This window comes from Tripterygium wilfordii, chromosome 16 (assembly GCF_013401445.1).
Source record: "Tripterygium wilfordii isolate XIE 37 chromosome 16, ASM1340144v1, whole genome shotgun sequence".
Classification (NCBI taxonomy): domain Eukaryota; kingdom Viridiplantae; phylum Streptophyta; class Magnoliopsida; order Celastrales; family Celastraceae; genus Tripterygium; species Tripterygium wilfordii.
In genome coordinates, this window is record NC_052247.1 from 9,633,102 (window position 1) to 9,657,748 (window position 24,647).

The 24,647-nt window shown below is 39.3% G+C and overlaps 4 protein-coding genes across 5 annotated transcripts; 2 read left to right on the forward strand and 2 right to left on the reverse strand.

Moving 5' to 3' along the window:
* Positions 1 to 778: 778 nt before the first annotated feature.
* On the reverse strand, positions 779 to 7,473 carry LOC119980394. 2 transcript variants are annotated; one of them, XM_038823076.1, is made up of 16 exons: positions 7,314 to 7,473; positions 6,989 to 7,160; positions 6,817 to 6,868; positions 6,680 to 6,719; positions 6,167 to 6,220; positions 5,557 to 5,669; positions 5,368 to 5,433; positions 5,127 to 5,269; positions 4,833 to 4,893; positions 4,657 to 4,718; positions 3,876 to 3,980; positions 3,137 to 3,212; positions 1,839 to 1,951; positions 1,292 to 1,351; positions 1,091 to 1,199; positions 779 to 1,024 (listed from the first exon to the last, which is right to left on the reverse strand). In XM_038823076.1, exons 1-15 carry the CDS (start codon positions 7,399 to 7,401, stop codon positions 1,094 to 1,096), a joined length of 1,311 nt encoding a protein of 436 aa, XP_038679004.1. In that variant the 5' UTR covers positions 7,402 to 7,473; the 3' UTR covers positions 779 to 1,024; positions 1,091 to 1,093. The 2 variants fall into 2 exon arrangements, with proteins under 2 accessions (XP_038679004.1, XP_038679003.1); XM_038823075.1 differs by having other exon boundaries at positions 779 to 1,012; positions 7,314 to 7,472.
* A 3,653-nt stretch (positions 7,474 to 11,126) lies between these two features.
* LOC119980605 (L-lactate dehydrogenase B-like) lies at positions 11,127 to 12,582 on the forward strand. Its single transcript, XM_038823373.1, has 2 exons — positions 11,127 to 11,809; positions 11,908 to 12,582. The coding sequence occupies exons 1-2, from the start codon at positions 11,201 to 11,203 to the stop codon at positions 12,349 to 12,351; spliced, it is 1,053 nt and encodes a 350-aa protein (XP_038679301.1). The 5' UTR covers positions 11,127 to 11,200; the 3' UTR covers positions 12,352 to 12,582.
* Positions 12,583 to 14,721: 2,139 nt separating this feature from the next.
* Positions 14,722 to 16,167, forward strand: LOC119980522 (L-lactate dehydrogenase B-like). Its single transcript, XM_038823250.1, has 2 exons — positions 14,722 to 15,397; positions 15,496 to 16,167. Exons 1-2 carry the CDS (start codon positions 14,789 to 14,791, stop codon positions 15,937 to 15,939), a joined length of 1,053 nt encoding a protein of 350 aa, XP_038679178.1. The 5' UTR covers positions 14,722 to 14,788; the 3' UTR covers positions 15,940 to 16,167.
* Positions 16,168 to 16,391: 224 nt separating this feature from the next.
* Positions 16,392 to 24,489, reverse strand: LOC119980523 (NADH dehydrogenase [ubiquinone] 1 beta subcomplex subunit 8, mitochondrial-like). Its single transcript, XM_038823251.1, has 4 exons — positions 24,323 to 24,489; positions 24,122 to 24,211; positions 23,902 to 23,997; positions 16,392 to 16,705 (listed from the first exon to the last, which is right to left on the reverse strand). Exons 1-4 carry the CDS (start codon positions 24,458 to 24,460, stop codon positions 16,649 to 16,651), a joined length of 381 nt encoding a protein of 126 aa, XP_038679179.1. The 5' UTR covers positions 24,461 to 24,489; the 3' UTR covers positions 16,392 to 16,648.
* Positions 24,490 to 24,647: the final 158 nt, after the last annotated feature.

Sequence of the window (24,647 nt, forward strand, 5' to 3'; positions counted from 1 at the left end):
AGCAGAGCTGCCATTGTTGTTGTTCATTTTTCTTTTAGTTTAAAAAAAAAAAAAAAAGAGAGAGATTCAAAGAGACATTGATCGAGCTCGAGAAAACATGGACATGGAGGGTAAATTCGGACCCGTAATCAGCGGTAGTAAGTGCTTAAAGCCTGTCACTATGGGAAAAACGAGGACCAACAACTACCGAAAGTAGAAGAGATTGGAGGGTGAAATTGTGCATTTTATATGTGTTACGAGATGCGTGCGCGTGGGTGGGTGAACATCAAATGGAGGAAAGTTAAAGGTGGCGAAATTCCCAAACAAAAATATTACCACCCACTTAATCTTGATGATTAGCGCATTCATGGAAGACATGATTTGAATTGGCTTGTCATCAACCACTTATTAGTCAGAAATGGCAGGCAACGATAGTGCACCACTTTAAACATGGATGTGACGAGGTACGGGCCATCGGCCTTCCGACGGCGGCACAATACGGTGAGTGCACAATGGATTGGCTACGGAGCTAAAGTACATGATGATCCCAGGGTCGTGGAGGCCGTTAAATTGTTTTACTGTACCTATCTGGAGCGGCAGGAAGCAGTGCTTTATTTACAAGTCACTCCTCTGTCTTCACTCCCGATAGAATCTCCATGGGAAACCCGTGCGAAGATGATATCTTCCGCAAAACTTCTTCCAGCTTCCAGAGTCTTCATCTCCTTCATGCCCTAGAGATGACCGTTAATACAACGGTCGTAATTCAAACATAGGTCCTAACATGGGCTGTACAAGTAAATGAAAAAGAGAATATGTTCAAACTTCTCAAATTTTGTTTCCCAAAAGTTCACAGTTCACACTACCAACTTCAAAAACATGAACAGAAGTAAAAAACGAATACTGGCCAGGTGAATTCTGAGGCATCCTAACATCCTTAAGTCACAAATTCTAGATCTCAGTCATTTTAACTGGCAGATAAAATCGAACATGTGTGTTTGCAGCTTCAGCAGGGTGTTGGTCGGGTTAAGCCCATCTGCAACAGTTTCTGCAAGGTCTCACTATGTGAACCCCAAAATAAGGCAAAAACAAATAGTTGGTGGCTATCAGTTACCCATCAGAAGATAAAGTCACTAATTTTAGCATGCTTGTGATTCTCCAGGCTTCTATTGATGACATGCGCTTTGTCTTCGATATCTGCATTTAAACAATTCATCCTGTGCCTGTAGAAATAGAAAGATCAAAGCAAAATCATAGGGGTAATAGGGCATGGAAAAGGCACAGAAAAATGTATGGTTCTAGACGTCACTATTACCACTCAAAATGATCATCGCAGCAGATAGAACCCCTGATTATTGCAAGTCCACCTACATTCCTGCAATCAGTGAAAACAAGTGAACTTTAATTCCTTGTTATAACTTAGAAGGATAAGGTTGAATGTCACTACAATTTTAGAAGGATAAGGCCTGGCCTCTTAAACAACTTAATTATAAATAGAAGTGCCAATGATACCTAGAAACGTAGTTTCAATACAGAGATTCTCAGTAAGAAAAGAAAAACACAAGTGGCTAATGTTCCGCCATCTAAGAAAAGCTTCATTCATGTAAGTGCAAATCTAAAAAATATCCAAGACCACGATCAATATATACTCCGCCATCTAAGAAAAGCTCCATTCATGTAAGTGGAAATCTAAAAAAATATCCAAGACCACGTTGAATATGTACTCTCAGATGAATAACAACAGCAAAGGCTCTTACCTCAATCCAGGAAAAATTAATACTGCTAAAATTCGCTTCAGAAAATAATTTAGCATAGTGTCTCAATCAAAGGGAAGATTGTTCATAAGAAGATAGATTACATACCAACTTGCAGTGTACATGTCATAGAACTTATCAAAGGCTTTATCAAAACAGTAGTGGCAAGCCAAAAGATCGTTGATATCAGTCACCTTGCAGGTTGATTTACAGCATTTCACCTACATTGTTTGACATGGTTAGCCCATGATATAAGATAAATAGAACTTGAAGTTACAAGAGATTCCAAAGCACATGATCAATTACTCAATTCATTGTGGCACATACACAAGCGTACACATAAGCATATATTCCTCCATGGCCACCAATGCTATCATTTCGAGATAAATGTTTTTTCTTTTTAAAAGTATTCCATCTATTTTAAAAATGGCTTACTATTTCCATGAAAGAGCAGGAAGATTAAAAAAGACAAAAATTAATACACATCAAATTTCTTCAGGCAGAGACCAAAGTCTATCAGCTCTATCTCCATTAATGCACTATACTGAGACTTCTTACGCCCAAATTGTTTGGCACAACTGCACAAGGCATTGATGATGATGATGACAACGTATAATTCTTATGGTGGCCAAGGAGAATCTGACTTCAAAGATTCTCTAGAGAAAACAGAGTGAACTTGATAGAGTCGCGTCCATACACGCTCAGCACCCAAGACCCAACCGATACCCACCCATATGGGCCAGCTGTACTGATGCAGACCAGAGGGCTGAAGACTTGGCGCTGGATGCCTATAATCCTGGGTATTCTTAGACTAAACAGGTTATAGAAGATTGCCACTTTGAGTTCCATCTCAAATCCACGAAGAAGTAAAGTAGTCTTGTTTGAAGAAGCTTCCGCGGTATCATGTACCCAAGGCCTCCCAGCCCATACTAGAAAACCTTGGGTACTAAGGGAGGCCCATACCTCCCCCTATAAACAACACCTTAGCTCCCACATCTTCCGATGTGGGACAATCCTATCAGAACTCCAAACATGTTATGCTTCTTCCACATTGCAACATATTAGCTTCCAAAGTGACTAGGTCTCCAGTTAACAGAATATTCAGATGAGTCAAGCACTTCAGATTGTTTCATCAAGCAGGTCCACAATGAAGGGTGAAGTTTTTTTTAGGAATGAATTAAAAAAATGTGTGACAATCCAAACAGCTAATATTTTTTTATCTTTAAACTCGAATACTATTAATCCGAAGAATTGAAACATTTTAAATTTTCAAATACTAAATAACAGATCAACAGTAATGCACAATCTAAATTATAAAGGAAGCAGTTTGGTGCACACAGAACAGACTATGCACCCTTTTTCTTTTTTCTAAGTCATAAATAAAGATGAGGCAAAGCAAGTCCCACCAGGCGCTTTAGTTTATGAGAGTAGTACTGTTGATGGGATGGATGTCCTCTGATGTGCTCATATAGATGACCTGCACTGAAATTTAAGTTATGTGAGAAAAAAAAAAGGACAACGACATAAACAAGTTCGTTAATCAGAGCAAAGAAACAGCTATAAATAATAGATAAGACATTCTTCATGACCACCGCAATCCTTGCACTAACACCAACATGATTCGTTATGGCAGAGACTATAACTTACATAAGCATAAAGTTTATTTGCTAATAAAAGCACAGACGCAAATATTGACCCTTTAATATTTGCTAACACTTGCAAACATACAATTTTACCAGCACGATATAATGTATACATTTCATTACAATATAACCATTCTTATTTCTTCCTAGAACCATAGTGCAAGTAAATGAAAGAGCAATAAAACCATTATTCTTCTCTTACTTATCACATATTGGATGTTTGTAACAAGAAGTCACATATAGCAAAATTTTGCAATATATTATGAAATACATAACAAGTCCGATCAAAAATTGATTATTAGTGACAAACCTAACTCTTAATAATACTGAATGCCAGCTTTACTAGTCTGCGACATTTCCCGAGGAACATATATTTGTATGCTTATTTTGGCACATCATAACAAGTAAATTCCAACATATCCTAACCACAAAATGAGAGAATAACAACTAGAATTATGCGATTAGACAACTGGGATATTTTCCTGAATGACCTACAGCCTACCTATCACAAAGGATTGTACTACAGTCCAGGCATGTTGCCAAACTGAATGAGCTACGGCATGCATTGCAATTTGCACTCAGAGATTTCCTGCTTATCTGGTGGCATCTACATACACATAGAACATGAAGCAAGGGTTATGAGTTACTTCTGAATCACATCATGAAATCTCAATCATCAAAAAAAACTTTATTCAAACCATTATTGGATCTCAACAAAATTCGCATTCGGTAATTCCAAGAGCAAACTAGAAAATAAAGAATCAACATAAAGTATCTATATCATTTGAATTATTAAATCTCAATGTCCAACATCTAATAGTCAGCAGAGAATTATATAGGGCAATCAGGCACCACTCAAAAACTGAGTGCAAAGCATAAACTCAAAAGCAAATTTTGTGATATTTTTTGGATTTTAAGTATGGAGCTGGTTTATCAAGACACCCAAAAAACCCCATTATTTTGGAAAGGAAATAATTCGGACCAGCAGTCGACCAATATTCCTCTGCCTTAATTCATTGACCAGCTTGGTTCATGTGGTCATCCTTATGAGAATATGAGGTAATTAGTAATACCAACTTTCAAAAAATTGGTTAAGACCGAAACAGCAAGGTGTAAATTACTAACCTAAAAGGCAAAAAAAGAGAAAGTTGCGAGGCATAACTTAAAAACCAACTTTTTGGAGGATGTATACTAAGCAAAAAGAGCCAAAGAGCAATAAAAACATACTATAAACTCATAGAAAAAAAATACACATGGGAGTAAATATAAATCGAAAGACAAACCTTCTATAGAGTCCAAGAAGATCTTTAGATATAGGATTGGGCTTTTTTATCTCCATGTCAACCTACATGTAGAAGGTAACTTAATAAGTTTACTAATAGCTTAGCACATAACATGCAATCACAAGATGAAACAAAGCAGATTTATTATTAACACGGGGTGAAGAGTAACAACAAACCTGGTTAGATGTCATGGCCGTACAATCTTCAGCAAGATGCCCAGGCCTCTGACATTTCCAACTACATTGGCAAGTACATAAGCAAGACGACGGATAGTGATAAAAAAAGAAAAAAGAAAAGGGTATTGCTTTCTAAATATATTGGTGTCTTTTACAATTGCTTTTAGTTTTAGTCAAATTAGGAAGTTTCATATTTAACTCTAATAATAAGAGTTCAGTAGCAGAAACGAAACTGAAACTCGGAAAATTTAGCCTCATCAATGATCCATAACCAATAGAGTTGACAAAACTTACCATTCATAAGTGCAAAGTCTAGACCTCTTCTTTGACCAGCGGTGGCGTTCATAATCCCAAGTATCCACTCCGAGATCAGGCATTGGTATGGCACTTTCAAGTCCAGATGAGATGACACCTGGCCTTGGGTTGCTTGAGGGCCCCTGGGAAAATTCAGATGACAGAATTTCATATCATTGAATAAAGTGAGAACTAGATGTATTTTAATTTCAGAATATGTAGGCGTAAAATGCAAAATGACCTCAGCGAGTTTAAGACTTTGCAAAAGCTCATCTTTGCACTCGAGACTGCAGATATTGTCATCCGTCTATCAGAATTAATGCAAATAGCAAACAAGTTTAGGAAATTGAAATAGGGGAAAGCAAAATATTGGGACGAAAAAAGAAAAGGAATAGCCATGGCTGAAGAGACAAATCATCACAAAACGCACCTGATCACATATATATTCTCCATATTTACCACATATTACACAAACAGGTTCTCCGGGATCAGGAAGCCTTTGCTCACTTCTAAGCTTAACTTGATCAACTTTATCAATGTGACCTAAAAAATGCCGCAAATGAATAAAAATGAAGGCAATTATCACAAGGTCATTACTTAATTATCAAAACCTTCCAATGGATGGAAAAGTTCCCATCCATTACATGAGAGAGAGTCAGACCATGGCACTAATTAATTGGAATAAAAATTAGAAGATGCAACAAGTCATTTATAACTATGGCACTAAACTGACGACTAGCAGATAGTGATCCAAACATAAGACAGCAACTGAAAGATTATGCTTCTAAGATTTTGAAACGCTTTAAAAGACATCAATAGCGAATTCCAAAATAATTATATCGAAGCTCCGAAAGCTTGTGTGACGAGGCCTACAAGTACAAACACCCCCCCCCCCCTCCCAAACATGGATGAATAAACATGCTAAGCTCAAGCGCCTTCAGAGGCAATATGTTGACATCAAATTAAAGAAAAGAAAAACAACCTGATGGCATTATATTATGTTACCTTCAAAATAAAAAGTCAGAGATCCAAATACAAACCAGAATTTGATATCTGCTGCTTTTCTTCACATTCTAAAGAAGACGACCCATCACCTGAGATTTAAGAAACATAACTTAAAGGTTAACAAGACCGGAAATCCAGTAGTAGAGTTCAATTCCAAAACATACAAATCAAGCAACGATGTCAAAGAAGATAGAACCTTTAAAAAATATATAAATATGAGTTGCGTAAGTAAAAAAGCAGCCATAAAAATATGTGAGGAAAAATAGAAAGTGGGATGTTGAAGAACAAGTATAACAAATTCCAATTCTCCACGACATTATGGCTTAGCTCTTCGACAAAACAAAACAAAAAGATACAGCAATTTGTTTACTTGAAGTACAGCTACCAGCATCATTTTTCTCTGATGCAAAAGAAATTCAGTACAACATCAAACATCAATTGAAATTAAGCAGATATTTCATCCCAACAAACCTAGTAAAGTAATCATTATGGGCTCCAACCATTATGCCAAAGGAAAATTTGGTAACGTGCAAAAAAGAATAGCTTACTGTCATAGTCCACCAAATTTAAGCCACAACTGGAAGTTGTCTGCCATAAAACAGTATCCACTTATCAAGATTAAGATGACATGAATAATTATAAAATCAAAATTCACATAAACCGAACCAAAACAATTATATATTACCAGAACATCTGCAGTTAGCTCGTCGTAAGGCTGTGAAGAACTAACTTCTTTCCTGCATATGCCAAATTGACGCAGAACCAAAACTTCCAACACTTAATAACCAGAAATTTTACAAAACTAATCCTATAGAATATAGGTACAAAAGAAAATCGGAACTAAAAGTACACTATACCTTCGCCGTTCAATGTAATCACGATGAGACATAGGTCCATCGTTCTCTTCCACTTCATGGCTCTGATTAGTCGCTGGTCTTGGCTCCCGACGGCGTTTTATGGAAGAATTCTTGTGGCTGCCAGGAGCTAGCTCTTCCGTTAGAGGCGCACTTCCGGTGGCGACGTTGTAAGCTATAATTAAGAATAAATGAAGATGTCAAACAGAGACTCTATGGCAAATCAACAGCATATGATGATTCTTCAATCAAATTCGTGTCCCTATTCGCTCCCTCAGCACCCGCAGCGACCAAGCGGATCATTAGGGTTTAGAAAGGAAGAGTATACCTTTGAGGTTGCGAAGAACAGAGGAGATACTGAAGTCCTTCTTGTAAGAGAGAGAAGGATTCTTGTAGAAATTGGTCCTCGTCCCCATTCTGTCTGTGTCACCTAGAAGCGCAACAAACGAAGCTCAAATCATCCGAGGAAATTTTATATACAGACAGTTTTTGCTAATTTCAGACCTACCATAATAGATCTTTAATTATTAGTATTCATAAGTCTTCCTTTTTTAGGTAATCTTTTAACTAAAAATACATTTTCTCAAATTTTTATTTATTGGCCCGCACTTTCATACAAATTTTTATGCAAACTCATGTATATTAAAATGAATTTGAATTTACAAAATTTTAGGTCATTTCAATCAGATAACCCGTGAGTCTTTCTCTAACTGTTCCAAAAAAATTTAATTTAATCTCAAGCACTCACAAACCACAAAAGGCAACTTCTTTAAGCCAATACAAATCCACTATAAATATGGCATACTTTGTGCAAAATCTTACTGAAAGAAATGAGCGGAATATAAATTATTTTATTTTAATAGCAAATATTGCATACAAGTTGAAAGGCAAGTCCATATAAAATATTGTATTAATCATGCTTGAATGTGTCCCATTGAATCATGATAAAAGGCATTAGAGCATGCATAAATATATCATACATATATGTATGTATATATATCATAAATATATCATACCTATATGTATATACTTGTATGTATGTATATATATATCATAAATATATCATACGTGTATGTGCATGTATATGTATACATTAAAAATGGATTACAATTCTATTTTATAAACCAAACACCTTAATAGGATTATCTTGTAATGACATTACCATAATTCAATTATTTGTAATGGGAATCCTATTACCATTACAATACAACAAACAAAACGGGCCCTAAGAGGATTCCAAAGTCTTTGAATCATAAAGGAAAATAGAATATTGAATTTATCCATTCATTTCGATGCCCTGCTGTCTTCTTTTCTTTTCTTTTTCGTTTCTGTGTTATATATCTGCTGCCCTATAAAAAAAAAAAAAGATGCGCACTCGGATAGTGGCTCTACAACAAATTCTAACAATACAATTGATTTCTCAACTATGAGCCTGTGATGCTTTGGGCTGTCCTAAGAGTAGCATCCAACTAGTCAAAGTGGGGCTAAGGAAGAAAGATACAGAAGAATCTCTTAATCTGCGATATGCACTACTATAGTCTCCAATTTGCATGCAAACCATTTATTCCAATGTAAACTGAACAATTAAATTTGCTACGGATGAAACGTTCTACGGAGCCTAAACTAACAAGTTAGACATTTAAGGGAAAAAAACAAGTACAACAATCTCCTTTGACGATTTGGAGTTGCTAAACTCTTTTCATGGACAAAGTTTTCAATTTTTTTTCTATTCCAAATGAAACAGTCTTTTGGCATCATTTTGGTGCAAAATATTCAATGAACCACCCACATAATTCTTTCAGCAACATAGGTTGAACGGCTCTCCAACTGATCAGATAAATTCTCACAGGCAATCAGACTTTCCAATAAGCCTACCTAATTTTTACGTCTAGTTGAGCCATGGAGACGCATTGCTCCTTAGAAAGTGCCTAAATATGACTCTTTAGGACGCCAGTTTCTTTCTATCCAAATAAAACAGCATACTAATAAAGGAATTGAGTCCACCAGTTTTCCTTGTTCCCTTGATTTGCAATTGAAATTCTAGGAATTTACGGGGCATTTGGTTGGTGTCTTGAGGGGTGAATGAGGGTGGAATTAAGATATTCTCTTGTTTAGTTATTTTTTGAGGGTAGAATCACAAACTCATTTGTGGTGAGCGTGGATATTCTCCACAAGGGTTAATGAGTTTTAATGTATTAAAAACTCTTTTATCCTTATTATAAAACATTACTATGCTCACCCCCACACTCTCTTCATACTCACTTCACACTCATCTCATGCTCGTCTCACACAATTATGAACCAAATGCTCCGTTAATTTCTCTTCAATGGTTGTTCACAATTTGTAGACACATACCCAAAATAAAAAAAAAAAAATTGAACACAGCTTTTGATTAATTCCATTTCATGGAAGTTTAGTAATGGCTTTCCAAATCTTGGAAGTCTACCAATAAGTTTGCTCAGCCATTTTTTTTCCTTGGGGGGAGGGGGTTTCCGAACATTGCACTAGATTAAGGACAGGTGAGCTTTTTGGAGGTGAGGTGTTTGTATGAAAGAAACTTGATTGAAAATAAAGGAAGGTTAAAAAAACACCTAGTTTGAGAGGGTTTTTCCCTCATTTCACCTTCCCATTTGTCTCCCAAATAAGGTTACCTCATCAAAAAAATCTAACCTCACTACCAAAAGCACCTCTAAACCTTCTTCCCAAGCAATCCCTAAATAAATACTCAAAATATCCAGTACATTCGAAATTGAAATAAAGAGAGAGCTAATAATCAAAATTTTCCATTAGTAAAAAATCCGTCTTGTATTTTGAGAGATAAATCATTTTAATGTTTTGTTTAAGAAACGAAAGCATTATGGGCATCTAAATGTTGAGTAAACCATTTGAACATGCTAGCTAATGCCAAGAAAATCCTAATTGTGATAATTTTAACTACTGGAGCAAAAATCTCATTGTAATCAAAACTTCACTTTGGTTAAAAGCACTAAATCCCATTTATTATTAGCTTTTAGGGCTGGTATTTCTAGATCCATAGCAGACTCGCAGTACACCAATCTTTATTTTTTAATGGCTTCAGCATAATATTTTGGTTCTTGGTGCACTGAAATTGGTGTAATGAAATGTTCATGTGATGCATCATGCATGTGAATGCAAAATGTTCATAATCTGTTAAATATGCCGGAGTTTTTCTTTTTCTGCTAAGTCTATCTCTCTCTGTATGTAAGTTATCAGTTGTTGTGGGATTTTGTTCAGTAGGTTTATTTGGAACATATGTGCTAGGTAAATCATGTTGTGTGTTGTTCTGGAAAGGGAACTCAGTTTCATAGAAACTGACATCCCTAGATATAAAATTCTCGACTTTTTAAATCAAATAACTTATAAGTTATAACCCCTAGTTCCTAAACGATAATCTAAGAATACATATGTTTTAGCCTTAGGTTGAAATTTAAAGCTTAATGATTTGTTATTTGTAATCAACAGGTTCTCTGTAAATGATCTCATATCGAGACTTTTTATGTAAAACTCTACTTGGTAATCTATTTATTAGAAAAACTGTTGCGTGTATACAAAAAGACCATAAGCTCTCAAGTACTCATTTACTACAGAATGTTCAATTTAAGTCATAACAGTGTTCTTAGAGCGCATTCGTCACCGTAACCCTAACAAAACAGATAGTTGGAGAAGCTTCTAATTGTAAATGATGAATCTATCAACAACATACGTCCATAACGTATTTCTTGTTTAAGCGTTGTTTCATAAATTCTACATCTTTTTTTCCTGTTGCCTTTGCGGTTGATTTGTATACTCTCAACTTTCTAAGACTTTACGGAGGAAGAGCAAGAAAATTCCATTCCAGCCCACAGAATTACCGAGCGCGGCCCTTGTATTCCAAGAAACGTGCTGTACGGATTTCCTTGACGTGAGCCGCGAATCAATCGCAAGAAAATTCAAAATTCAACGCTCATGGCGGCTCCCATGAGTGCGAAGACTGACTATAAACGGAAAAGTCATCTACAGAAACTTCACCATTGAAAACCGACATCCCTGCTTCCTCTCCACGCACCAGGATTCATTTTTTCTTTTTCTTTATTCCCAGTATTACATATATCTATATATCTATATATATATATATCATCAACACTCATGGCTTCTCTCATAACACCGACACACAGCTCCAAAATATCTTTCTTCTTCTTCAAGTATTAGAACACAATGCAGAAGAGTGGTTCGTCTTCCGTACTGGGTCCGGGCGGGCTAGACCTATCCCAGGCCTTCTTCAAGCCTGTTCAGAACACTGCCCCACCCTCTCCCACCAAGCGCCAAACCAAGATCTCCGTCATTGGCACCGGCAACGTCGGCATGGCCATCGCTCAGACCATACTCACTCAAGATCTCGCCGATGAACTCGCTTTGGTTGATGCTATTCCCGATAAGCTCCGTGGCGAGATGCTCGACCTCCAGCACGCCGCCGCCTTCCTCCCCCGCACCAACATCCGCGCATCCGTGGACTACTCCGTTACCGTGGGATCCGATCTATGCATCATCACTGCCGGTGCCCGCCAGAACCCCGGTGAATCTAGGTTGAGCTTGCTGCAGAGGAATGTCTCTCTGTTCTCCAAGATAATACCTCCGCTTGCAAAGCACTCTCCCCATGCCATCCTCATGGTTGTTTCTAATCCGGTCGATGTGCTTACGTACGTCGCATGGAAGTTGTCCGGGTTCCCGGTAAATCGGGTCATCGGTACGGGCACGAATCTCGATTCGTCCCGATTTAGGTTCCTGATCGCTGATCATCTCGACGTCAACGCCCAGGATGTACAGGTCAATTTAATATCTCTTTTAGTCCAGGAATTCTTTGTGCCTTGAAGCATGAGAATTTCCTTGCTAATTTCTGCTGGTGGTTGTAAAAACTATTGCAGGCCTACATTGTCGGGGAACACGGAGACAGTTCAGTGGCACTATGGTCTAGCATTAGTGTTGGTGGAGTGCCAATCTTGAGCTTTCTGGAGAAGCAGCAAATCGCTTATGAGAAGGAGACATTGGAGAAAATTCACAAAGAAGTCATCAACAGTGCTTATGAAGTGATTAGTCTTAAAAACTACACGTCCTGGGCAATTGGGTACTCAGCTGCTAGCCTGGCGCGATCAATACTCAGAGATCAAAGGAAAATCCACCCAGTTTCAGTCCTTGCAAAAGGATTTTATGGAATTGATGGTGGTGATGTGTTTCTGAGCTTGCCTGCTCAGCTAGGTAGGGGTGGTGTTCTTGGGGTCACCAATATTCACTTGAACGAGGAGGAGGCTCAACGTCTGCGAGACTCAGCCAAGGCCATCCTGGAAGTGCAAAGCCAATTGGGCCTTTGAGAAATCTAAACCCTAACCCTTTACATATTGAAAATCGCATAATCATGTCTAATACATTTAATTGATACGACTCTGTTTCAATATTAGTCAAAGAATGTTGGTCGATTAATTCTGTTTTTAGTTTACTTTCAATAATGGAGTGCCACGTGTGCATCTTGTTAGTATAATAAGAGGCGGTTATCATTTGTACGGGGTTATGAAATGAAATATGATGAATTACCTTTTCTGTTAGTCATTGTCCTTGTTTTCTCTGTGTTCTTCTGTATTCCATAAACCACCATTGCAAGGCCTAAGTCGAAGGTACGTATCAATTGGTATCCATAGAATCATGTCTAATACATTTTTGGAGATTCAAATATTTTAAAGGTAAAATAGTGACTCAAAGTTTGATCGAATATATGTTTTTGACATCAATGTGTTCGATGTCAGTGTGTTCGGATAATCATAACTCACTTGTTTGAGTTTTGATTGAGAAGATTTTTATGGTGTTCAAAAGAATTTCGCAAAGACATCTAATTCGTTAAAATAAAAGTTCTGTATGAGTTTGCATCAAATATTAATGGTTCGGGTTGTTTTAGTCATTTTGTAGGCCCCCGGGACGGGTCGTTACAAAAAGTCTCTTGATTTTGTAAATCAAATAACTTATAACCCTTAGTTCCTAAATGATAACCTAAGAATACACATGCTTTAGCCTTACGTTGAAATTTAGAGATTAATGGTCTGTTATCTTTGGCTATACAATAACAACCAATTACCCTAAGACAGTGGTGTAGCTAATGAAAGACGAACAATGCTAGAGACTCCAAAATATGATCCCCAAAAGTCCTCCAAATTTATGTGGCATTAAAATATTCATTGATGAAAAACGCATTTGTAGGACCCATTTCACATCCAACACTCCACATTAAATGGGGATCTTTTGAGGGTCACTTTTTAAGAGTCTCAAGCATTATCAATGAAAGACCAAGATGGGCACGTGCCCTCCTCAACTTTTTAATTTTAAAAAAAATATATATTACAGTAGATGGATGAAACCGTCAAAACACAAATTGCCCCCCTCAAAAGAGGGATGCCTAAAATTAATGAGGGATGATGGATGAAATTCTTTTTTGGATCAAGTTTTGTCATGTTGTAAAAAGTATGAAATTAGTGTTCCCAATATGGATGAGTTATATCTAACTACTGGAAGGTCATGGCGTGGAGGAAACGATATGATTGATTTACACAATTATTGTGCTGAATTATTTTATATAGGGCTAGATATGCAACTTCAAGAGTTAATGATCGTTTTAGTTCAACAACTACCAAGTTACTTGGTTGTGCAGCATATTTAAGTCCCTTGGATTCTTTTTTCAGCTTTTGATAAGCAAAAACTCATTCCGCTTGCTTCTTTTTATCCTAATGATTTTTTTGTGAATGATATCACAACTTAAATGAATATATTTTTGACATGCGTTCCAACATAACAGTCAATTTTCAGGATTAAAAAGATTGGGTGATTTCCTTGAAATAATGGTTGACACAAGAAGAAGTGGTGTGTATATATATATTAATTTATGGGTTGTTGAAATTGACATTACTTCTACTAGTTGCCACAACTACTATTGAGAGGGCATTTTCTATTATGAAAATTGTGAAAAGTCGCTCGTGCAATCGCGTGGGAGATCGATTTTTGAATGATTGTTTATTTGTCTACATTGAAAGGAATGTGTTTAATGATATTAACAATGAGAGTATTATTCAACGTTTCTAAAACATGAAGAATCATCGTGACCGATTGTAATAAAGTTATTGTATTAGTTTGGTGTATTGGTGCCCCTGCAGTACTAAAATCCTGGCTACGCGCCACTGTCCTAAGACCTTTATAATCAACATGTTTCTTGTAAATGATCTCATATGGAGACTTTTTGTTAAAACTCTACTTTGTAGTCTATTCATTAGAAACTACTGCTCTCAACTTTCCAAGTCTAGGGAAGAATATTCCATTCCAGCCCACAGTATTACCGGGCGCGGCGCGGCCTTGTATTCCAAGAAACGTGGGCCGCGTATCATGGAGTCCTTTGACGTGGGCCGCGAAGCAATCGCAATAAAAACTCACACGCAGTTCAGCGCGTGAACGTTCTCCCACAGCCCTATTCTAACAACTAAACCAGTAGGGCAAGAGTCTAGGGTTTATGCCAAGGCGCGTGCTATAACTGCTCAGAGTTGTGAACATTGAACAACCGACTAAACGGAAAAGTCACCGACATTTCTTCCAGAAAGTTTCCCATTGAAACCATCGTCCCGGACAATGGTTTTCAAATTTCAATTCATCCCTCCTTCCTCTCCACGGTATTACATATATCTATACATATATATATCATCAACACTCATGGCTTCTCTCATAACACCAACATACAGCTCCAAAATCTCTTTCTTCTTCAAGTATTAGAACACAATGCAGAAGAGTGGTTCGTCTTCCGTACTGGGCCCTGGCGGGCTAGACCTATCCCAGGCCTTCTTCAAGCCCGTTCAGAACACCGCCCCACCCTCTCCCACCAAGCGCCAAACCAAGATCTCCGTCATTGGCACCGGCAACGTCGGCATGGCCATCGCTCAGACCATCCTCACACAAGATCTCGCCGATGAACTCGCTTTGGTTGATGCTATTCCCGATAAGCTCCGTGGGGAGATGCTCGACCTCCAGCACGCCGCCGCCTTCCTCCCCCGCACCAATATCCGCGCATCCGTGGACTACTCCGTTACCGTGGGATCCGATCTATGCATCATCACTGCCGGCGCCCGCCAGAACCCCGGCGAATCTAGGTTGAGCTTGCTGCAGAGGAATGTCTCTCTGTTCTCCAAGATAATTCCTCCGCTTGCAAATCACTCTCCCCATGCCATCCTCATGGTTGTTTCTAATCCGGTCGATGTGCTTACTTACGTCGCATGGAAGTTGTCCGGGTTCCCGGTAAATCGGGTCATCGGATCGGGCACGAATCTCGATTCGTCCCGATTTAGGTTCCTGATCGCTGATCATCTCGACGTCAACGCCCAGGACGTACAGGTCAATTTAATCTCTCTTTTAGTCCAGGAATTCTTTGTGCCTTGAAACATGAGAATTTCCTTGCTAATTTCTGCTGGTGGTTGTAAAAACTATTGCAGGCCTACATTGTTGGGGAACACGGAGACAGTTCAGTGGCACTATGGTCTAGCATTAGTGTTGGTGGAGTGCCAATCTTGAGCTTTCTGGAGAAGCAGCAAATCGCTTATGAGAAGGAGACACTGGAGAAAATTCACAAAGAAGTCATCAACAGTGCTTATGAAGTGATTAGTCTTAAAGGCTACACGTCCTGGGCAATTGGGTACTCAGCGGCTAACCTGGCGCGATCAATACTCAGAGACCAAAGGAAAATCCACCCAGTTTCAGTCCTTGCAAAGGGATTTCACGGAATTGATGGTGGTGATGTGTTTTTGAGCCTGCCTGCTCAGTTAGGTAGGGGTGGTGTTCTTGGGGTCACCAACATTCACTTGAATGAGGAGGAGGCTCAACGCCTGCAAGAGTCGGCCAAGACCATCCTGGAAGTGCAAAGCCAATTGGGCCTCTGAAAAAAACCTAAACTTTAAACCCTAAACCCCTACATATTTACCGAATGTTAGTAGTTAATGAAACTATGATGCCACTGTTGTTATTGTCTTTGTATTGTATTATTGCTCTAGATACATTTCCCTGATTCTCTATTTCAGGGGTTTCTGTATCAAAGCTTGAGTTGTTGTCATTTATAATGTTTCAAGTGCGGTATTATGATAAATTCTTAGATAACTTGATCACCCCCACATTCTAACGTCCATAAATACTTCAATAAAATTCCTATTACTCAACATTCAAAATGTAAACTCTCACTCACTCCCAAATCTCAATCAAGTACTCTGTGCTCCATATTCAATTCATGTCATTCAAACAAGAAGTTATTAAGAGAACAGCTCACCAATACAAATTCCAGTCTATGCTGGATAACTTTATGCAAAGTGAATGCAGCTAAAGAAAAGCATATTCTTAGTAGAATGCAAGAACTACCATACAGATAAAGAATTAATAGAGTGGGTGAAAACGTTAATTAATGTTTCATCATCAAGGCATTACAAGAAAATCATGTCAGGCTATCTGTTGCAAGATTTTGGATTCAGCAGTTTCAGCAACAGTCAAACAGTACCCATTATTTGACAATTCTATATCCCGAAAAGTTCACAGACAAACAAAAGAGATCCTCCAACAAGTGAAACAATGACAAGGGTTATGACTTGCACCATGGTCTGCTTATGGTTCTCCACCAAGCTCCACCCGTAGATTGTCATAAGGATAGACTTTTGGTGTCTGGTCAACAAAATAAGCAGAATAAAATCAACCAGAAGATTAAGCACCATGTGATCTACAGCAATAATTGTTAGAACAAGATCACAAAAACAACGCAATTCATATAACAATAATAACTAGTCATATATTCATGTTCAAAGACTAATGGAAAAAATGACTGGAAGTTGGATAAAACACCTAGTACCAACATTTAGAGAGCTTTGAAACGGTTCAAAGTTTTGCCGCCCTAATCTGTGGTCTATCATATTCATTTTTCAATGACCTGTGTCACTTTAAGAAAAGCATATACAGGAAAAAAAAAATCCCATGTGGAGGATTATTATTTGACTCCACATAACTATCATGAGCAATTGAGCTTCACTAACGAAGGCTAAGACAACAAATACATAAACCAAAAGAAGGATGTGGACAACTTCATAAACAAAAGCGACTGTGCATACACTAATAAAATTAAGTTATAGATTTCCCCTTTGTTGTCATGCTTTCTCTCTTGAAGGAGGACTCCCCCCCCCCCAACAACCTTCCCCACCTGCCAACCCCTCCTTTTTTTTTTTATAGGAATAAGTAAGAAGTTAAAGTTTGAGAGTCGGGTATTTGGGTTACAATCAAGTATCAAGAAAGTACATTTTGCAAGTAGGCAGCATGTTCAAGGCTTTGGTTAAATTCTTAGTGTGCAAGTCGTACCACAATTTTGGCACTTGTTTCATAAGATCACCCCTGACTCACTCAGCTAATATGAAAGATGGCAATTTCACACATATATTTACTAATGCTTCAGCCACATTTTCACTCTCATACATAGAGATTTGTGTAAAAAATGCTAATGTTTCATTTGTATCTGGTACTATTTGGTTACAGGGTTAGTGTGCAAGTTATCAAAATTGTTTATCAACGCTTCAGCTTCATTTTTAATCTACAACAACGTGATTTGAGTAAAAGGTTCTTGTGTCATGAATCATGATCCACCTCTTGAGTTAAGCATCAACACACAGACCTTACCAATAATAACGTCACAAATTCCCATCTCATGTTAATAATAATAACAATAAACAGAATATGACTTATCCAAAGAAAAAAAAAGTCTCAAAGTATATTGGTGACATACCGACATTTCATTTCTCAAAGCAAACAATATATTTTCTCAAGAAATCAAGTGGATGCCTTTGTTAAGAGGGGGAGGAATGTGACATTCTACTTATATTAGACAATAATTTTAGACATCTGAAATATATCCTCCCTGCCATGGGAGCTTTGCATTTGGAGACCATCAGAGTAACGACTCTTTGAGCTTATCTATTATAGGATAATATGTATGTGGTCTTTGCATTAGTATAATGAAATTTGATCACCCTAACTTAAGACATATTAGTTTGCCACCAGTGCTAGGTAAAGCAGATTATCAACAAACTGCAGAATCGTGACAAGTTGTAACCAGCAATTCAGTACAGCATTCCACCCCAACATGATGATATTTAAGTCTCCCAGCTATTTAAGTTTTCACAATATTGTCAAAAAAAAAATCATGCGAGATATTGCTACTTGCTGTTACTATTCTTTGAAGCAATTATAGCAGGCTAAGTTTTTTTTTTTTTTTTTTATAAGTATGATAGGCATTTGAATATTAAATTTTTTTATTCAATTACCTGCAGTGTCAAAATGAAAAAAAAAATCAATCTAATTCTACAATACACATTTCCCATCCAAAATAACAAAGATAGGCAGACACTTGCACTCTACTCAAGCTCCTTTTGACTTCTGGAATACCTGATAAAAGAAGTGCATCGAAACTAATGTTCTTCTGTGGGTCAAAATGTTTCAGGGAAACTTCTTTTCCAATGCCTCTTGGTCAGTCTGTTTTTTTACAATATTAATAACTTGCATTTTTGATCCAATCAAAATCATAAACGTAACTGCTTGAGCTTCTATCCACACTTATTTTTCGATTGATTAACACATGGAAATAAATTGTTCCAAAAGCAACACACTAATCCCATTCAAAAGAACTTTTTAGACTCGGCCAAGCTATGTAATCACATTTTTCACCCCAAATTCTATGTTCTTCAATCAATTACTTCAATGAGACAATAGTACCTGATGTAAATTTAACCCTCAAACTTGTTGATTCCGTAGAATACCAAGTAATTAGAAGGCGGCAAAGAGAATGTATCTCATCTATTCATCAACAACTACCATCCACCAACTCGAACACCACCAGAAAACCCTAGAAACGATGGGCCTAAACAACCTCCCAACTAAGGGCCAAACAACAAACCAGCCCAATAACAAAAAGCCCACAACAAAACAACAAAGATTCACAAAGTCCAGAAAAAAAACAACGCACAAATAACAACAATAAAAGCAAACTACAGCTGCTGCATGTCGTGCTTCTCCATGAAGCAGATGGCCTTCTGATCCACATCATCCCCTCCAGGAAAGGAGAAATTCGCCCTCGAATCAACATCCTCATCAGACAAATCACCAAGATAAGGAATCAAATGCCGCACATTAAACACATCACTCGTGCGAATATGGCTCGGTAACTTGATCTTATAGGCATTAGGATTGATTTTTGCGATGACTTCAAGGGGACCAATTTTCCGCGAAGACAGCTTGTTGTAGTCACCAGGAGAGAAACGATCTTTGGTCAAGATCACCCAAACGAAATCTCCCACCTCGAATTCAAGATGACGCCGCTTTTTGTCAGCGGTTAATTTGTACTTGGAGGTGGATTCCATTAGACGCTGCTGAGTGATCTGGTGAGTTTGTTGCAGCTGAGTAACAAAGTCAGCAGCCTTACCATGTATTCTACCCAGATCAGGATTAGGAATAAGATCCACGGGCGTGCGTGGGGAGTGTCCATAAACAACATGAAAAGGACTAAATCCTGTGCTACGATTGAGAGAATGATTAAATGCAAACTCAGCGTGGCATAAGCGCTGATCCCATGATTTGAGGTTATCTCCAACCAAGCTTCTCAACAGATTACCCAATGATCGGTTAACCACCTCTGTTTGCCCGTCGGTTTGGGGATGGTATGCACTACTGAATCTGAGTTCTGTCTTGGTGAGTTTCCACAAACTTCTCCAAAAGTGAGATAGAAAACGCGTATCCCTATCCGACACAATAGTGAGAGGAAGACCGTGAAGACGGTAAACATCGCTGAAGTATAAATCAGCAACTCTACTGGCATCCGTGGTCTTTCGGCAAGGTATAAAATGAGCCATTTTGGAAAATCTATCCACCACGACATAAATGGAGTCATGGCCGCGTTGAGTGCGCGGGAGACCCAAAACAAAGTCCATGCTAACGTCCGTCCATGGCTGGGACGGGATCGGCAGAGGCATATACAACCCTGCATTGGTGGCTGAACCCTTAGACGTCTGGCAGATATGGCACCCCTCCACAAAGCGCGAAATCTCACGTCGCATGCTAGGCCAAAAAAAAGTAGCAGCTACAGCAGCAAAGCTTTTGGTTTGTCCCATGTGACTTCCATTATGAGTTTCTTGAATTATCTTCAAACGCAAACTGGAATCAGGGATACAGAGTTGATTTCCCCGAAAAATAAAGCTATCTTGAAGGTGGAATTCCGAAGGTTCCTTAGCTGCAATAATATCCAGAACATTAGAGAAATAAGGGTCAGCAAGATATAATTCAGGAATGCTGTCAAAACCCAACACTTGCGGCCGCAAGACAGTAAGGAGGGATGTCCTACGACTCAGTGCATCAGCCACGCGATTCAAAGATCCTGCAGTATGTTTCACTGTGAATGTAAACCGCTGGAGGAAATTTGCCCAAACTGCATGTCGTGAGGAGAGTTTAGACTGGCTGTTGATATGTTTTAGAGCCTCATGATCCGAGTACAGGACAAACTCATCATGAATAAGGTAACAGTACCAATGCTGCAAAGCTCGAATAATAGCATAAAACTCAACGTCATAGACGCTGTAATTGAGCTTAGCCCCAGATAATTTCTCACTAAAAAATGCGACTGGTCTTGAGTTTTGGCTCAAGACAGCCCCTATTCCTACCTTTGAGGCATCACAGTGGAGTTCAAAGGGTTGCGTAAAATTTGGTAGGGCAAGAACTGGAGCACTGGTCAGGATATTTTTTACCTTCTCAAATGCTACGGTAGCCGCCTCCGACCATGAAAATCGTGTGCCTTTCATACAATCAGTTATGGGAGCCATCAGGGAACTGAAATTAGCAATAAATCGTCGATAAAACGACGCCAACCCATGAAAACTTCGAACTTCAAACAAAGTCTTTGGTACGGGCCAAGCTCGAATTGCCATAATCTTATCTTCATCCACTGCAATACCCTCCGCTGAAATAATATACCCAAGAAAGAGTACCCTGCCTACCATAAAAGAGCACTTCCCAATTCCTCCAAATAGTTTCTCTTTTTGCAACACTGTCAACACTTCCCTTAGATGCTGAAGATGAAGTTCTGGATTGGCACTATATATTAGAATATCGTCGAAATAAACGACGACAAACTTGCCAATGAACGGTCTCAAAACCTGATTCATAAATCTCATAAAGGTGCTTGGGGCGTTAGAGAGGCCAAATGGCATCACCAGCCACTCATAAAGACCTTCCCGAGTCTTGAAGGCCGTCTTCCACTCATCCCCTGGCCGTATACGGATTTGATGATACCCGCTTTTAAGGTCTAATTTACTGAAAACAGTGGCCCCCGTGAGCTGGTCCAAAAGGTCATCCAGTCTGGGAATCGGAAATCGATACCTGGTGGTGATCTTGTTGATAGCCCTACTGTCAACACACATCCGCCAAGTCCCATCCTTTTTCGGGGTTAACAACGCTGGAACCGCGCAAGGGCTGAGGCTCTCACGAATATGCCCTTTTTCCAACAAGTCTTCAACTTGGCTGCGGAGTTCTTCGTGCTCTTTCGGACTCATCCGGTAATGAGGACGATTAGGAAGAACACTCCCAGGAGCTAAGTCTATCCGATGTTGGATATCTCTTAACGGTGGAAGGCCTGGAGGTAAATGTTCTGGAAATACATCCTGGAACTCTAGCAATAACTTCCGCACTGTTTCAGGAATTTTTGTGCCCATCAGAACCGCTTTCCTTACCAACATGTAACCCACCCCTGTTTCAGATAACTCTTTCTCAAACAAGCTCAATGACAATAAGTTTGGGCTCACTGCCAAAGCTGTAAGTTCCTTCAGTCCCTGTTCTTGACTAGGAATGAGTACAATTTTACTGGATTCAAACATAAAACTGTACGTGTTCTGTCGTCCGTCGTGTATCACATGGCGATCGAATTGCCACGGTCTTCCCAGCAATAAATGGCACGCATCCATACTCACCACGTCACACCAAACTTGCTCTCTATACTTCAACCCCACTGAGAAACACACTAAACATCTTTTAGAGACTTTCACTTCCACCCCTTTCTGAATCCAAGACAATCGGTAAGGTCGAGGATGATTTTCCACTTTTAAGTCTAACTTCTTTACCACTTCTTCAGCCACCACATTTTCACAACTGCCTGAATCAATAATGAAGCGGCATACCTTATTCTCGATAGTGCAAGTGGACTGGAATACGGCTCCCCTTAACCAGCTCTCCCCATCCACCACACGTGGAGTATAACACGACCTCCTGACCACCAAAGATGTACCCTGATCCCCATAAACTAACTCCTCCTTCATATCACCCTCCTCCTCCCGCTCATGTTCGCCTTCTGCTTCCAGCTCAACTTGACACTCGTCCCCAACCTCAACCACTAATGCTTTACCTCCCCGATCGCTTTTACGGCACTCAAAAGCTCTGTGCCCAGGTTCTCCACACTTGAAACACTTCAGTCCAGTATTGGGTGTTTTATTCAGAGTATTTTGGGAGGATGGTTTTACCAAATTGGGGACTTCAGATTTCACTCCAGCACTATTATTTTGACCTCTCCCGACACTCTCTCCACTCCAAAAGGTGTCACCTCCCTTTCGGCTCAACCTGAGTTCCAATTGTTTGGCACGTTGATGTGCCTCAGCAACAGTGAACACGTCAAACATATTCAAAATATCTTGAAACTGGACTCGCATTCCCCCAATATACCGAGAGACCAACTGCTCTTCAGTCTCCGACAAGTCATTCCGGGCTACCAATTGATAAAACTCAGTAGTGTAATCATCCACTCCTCGCATCCCCATCCGTAAGTTCTGAAGCTGCTGATATAAAGTACGGATATAATTGTGAGGGAGGAATGTCGCCTTCATGTATTTCTTCATCTTGTCCCACGATTCAACTTTCCCCTTCCCTTGTCTTGCTCGAGTCAATTTGTTTTGTTGCCACCAAGCGGCAGCTCGGCCCCGTAGCCTTGTGGCTACCAGTGAGACTCGCTTGTTCAAAGGCACCTCCTTGAACTCAAGTACCTCTTCCACAGCGTAGAGCCAATCTATAAACTCTTCTGCTCTTAATCCCCTGAAAATTCAGGAATATCTACCCGAAGTCCAGCATCCCAACGATTAGCATTAGCTGGTCTATTATGGCCTCCCAGATTTCTTTCCGGTTGTACGGCAGCAAATGGATTATCAAGATCCTCTTCAGAACCATCAGTCAATGTTTCTTCCAACTCTGGTGTCCGGCCCATCCGCAGTTCTTGTAACACAATGGTAACCCCCACCATCTGTTGTGTCAATGTTGCCACCTGTTCCGCCAAACGATCAACATTTCCCCGATGGCTGGTCTCCCCTTCAACTGCATCTTTATTACCGCGTCTTCTGGGTGGCATCTTACTGAGAACGAACCTGGCTTCGATACCAACTGATGTAAATTTAACCCTCAAACTTGTTGATTCCGTAGAATACCAAGTAATTAGAAGGCGGCAGAGAGAATGTATCTCATCTATTCATCAACAACTACCATCCACCAACTCGAACACCACCAGAAAACCCTAGAAACGATGGGCCTAAACAACCTCCCAACTAAGGGCCAAACAACAAACCAGCCCAATAACAAAAAGCCCACAACAAAACAACAAAGATTCACAAAGTCCAGAAAAAAAACAACGCACAAATAACAACAATAAAAGCAAACTACAGCTGCTGCATGTCGTGCTTCTCCATGAAGCAGATGGCCTTCTGATCCACATCAGTACCTCAAACAAAATCAATAGTTCGAAATTTTAAACAAATGAAATTGAAAGGGAAAAAACAACAACTAGAATGTGAACTTACAAATGGTATCTTTGAGGCTTTATCGTTCCACACGGCTAACAGTCCCAAACTGGCAAAGAACCCTAAACCTCCACACAACCAAGCCAATGCCTCGTACTGCAATTTTTCCCGGAGGAATTGGAGCAAAAACGAAACCATAATTAGACTTCCAAGAATTTCCTTCAAAATAAGACCATAATCTGATTTCGAAAGAATTTCCGAAACTTCATAGAACTAATACCTTTCCAACGGTATCTCCAGCAATGCGATCAATACAAGGCTCGGGGAATGGGGTCCCGTTGTCCCAAACTAGCTCGTCATTCACCGGAAGCTGAAACTCCCAAACAAGCGAATCGTTTTTCGGATCAGAAGTTATTGCTTCAAGCAGTTCCAGGAAAAGAAGAAACTAATTTTAATTTCAGTGTTTAAACGATACACTTACGGGCTTGTCAGGGACGATGTGTTTGCCGACGGGAAGGCCCATGCCGGAGCGGAGGCGAAGGGAGGAAGCAATTGAGCGGCCGACGATGGCGTTACCGCCCATGATCCGCGACGCTGCGTTGCTTAATCTACCTGCCATCGTTTCCCTCTTTTCTCTATAATCAATATTATGCCGATGAAGTTTAATTGATATCAATGTCAATCGAACTTTGAAGAATCGACGTCGTTTTGCTTTGAATAATGGGCTCCGGAGCACAATGGTTTACCTCATCATGGGCTGAGTTTACATACTTCATTTCTTTTTGGATTTGAGGCTGAATCTTTGG

Excerpts from the sequence above, each read along its gene's own strand:
- LOC119980394 (XM_038823076.1), bottom strand. The coding sequence starts at position 7,401 with ATGGGGACGAGGACCAATTTCTACAAGAATCCTTCTCTCTCTTACAAG. Across the intron at positions 6,221-6,679 it reads AAATTTGGTGGACTATGACA|GTGATGGGTCGTCTTCTTTA; the intron begins GTAAGCTATTCT and ends CTTAAATCTCAG. Across the intron at positions 3,213-3,875 it reads AGTACAATCCTTTGTGATAG|TGCAGGTCATCTATATGAGC; the intron begins GTAGGCTGTAGG and ends CTTAAATTTCAG.
- LOC119980522 (XM_038823250.1), top strand. The coding sequence starts at position 14,789 with ATGCAGAAGAGTGGTTCGTCTTCCGTACTGGGCCCTGGCGGGCTAGAC. Across the intron at positions 15,398-15,495 it reads TCAACGCCCAGGACGTACAG|GCCTACATTGTTGGGGAACA; the intron begins GTCAATTTAATC and ends AAACTATTGCAG.
- LOC119980605 (XM_038823373.1), top strand. The coding sequence starts at position 11,201 with ATGCAGAAGAGTGGTTCGTCTTCCGTACTGGGTCCGGGCGGGCTAGAC. Across the intron at positions 11,810-11,907 it reads TCAACGCCCAGGATGTACAG|GCCTACATTGTCGGGGAACA; the intron begins GTCAATTTAATA and ends AAACTATTGCAG.
- LOC119980523 (XM_038823251.1), bottom strand. The coding sequence starts at position 24,460 with ATGGCAGGTAGATTAAGCAACGCAGCGTCGCGGATCATGGGCGGTAAC. Across the intron at positions 24,212-24,322 it reads ACATCGTCCCTGACAAGCCC|CTTCCGGTGAATGACGAGCT; the intron begins GTAAGTGTATCG and ends TGGGAGTTTCAG. Across the intron at positions 16,706-23,901 it reads AAGCCTCAAAGATACCATTT|ACACCAAAAGTCTATCCTTA; the intron begins GTAAGTTCACAT and ends TTTGTTGACCAG.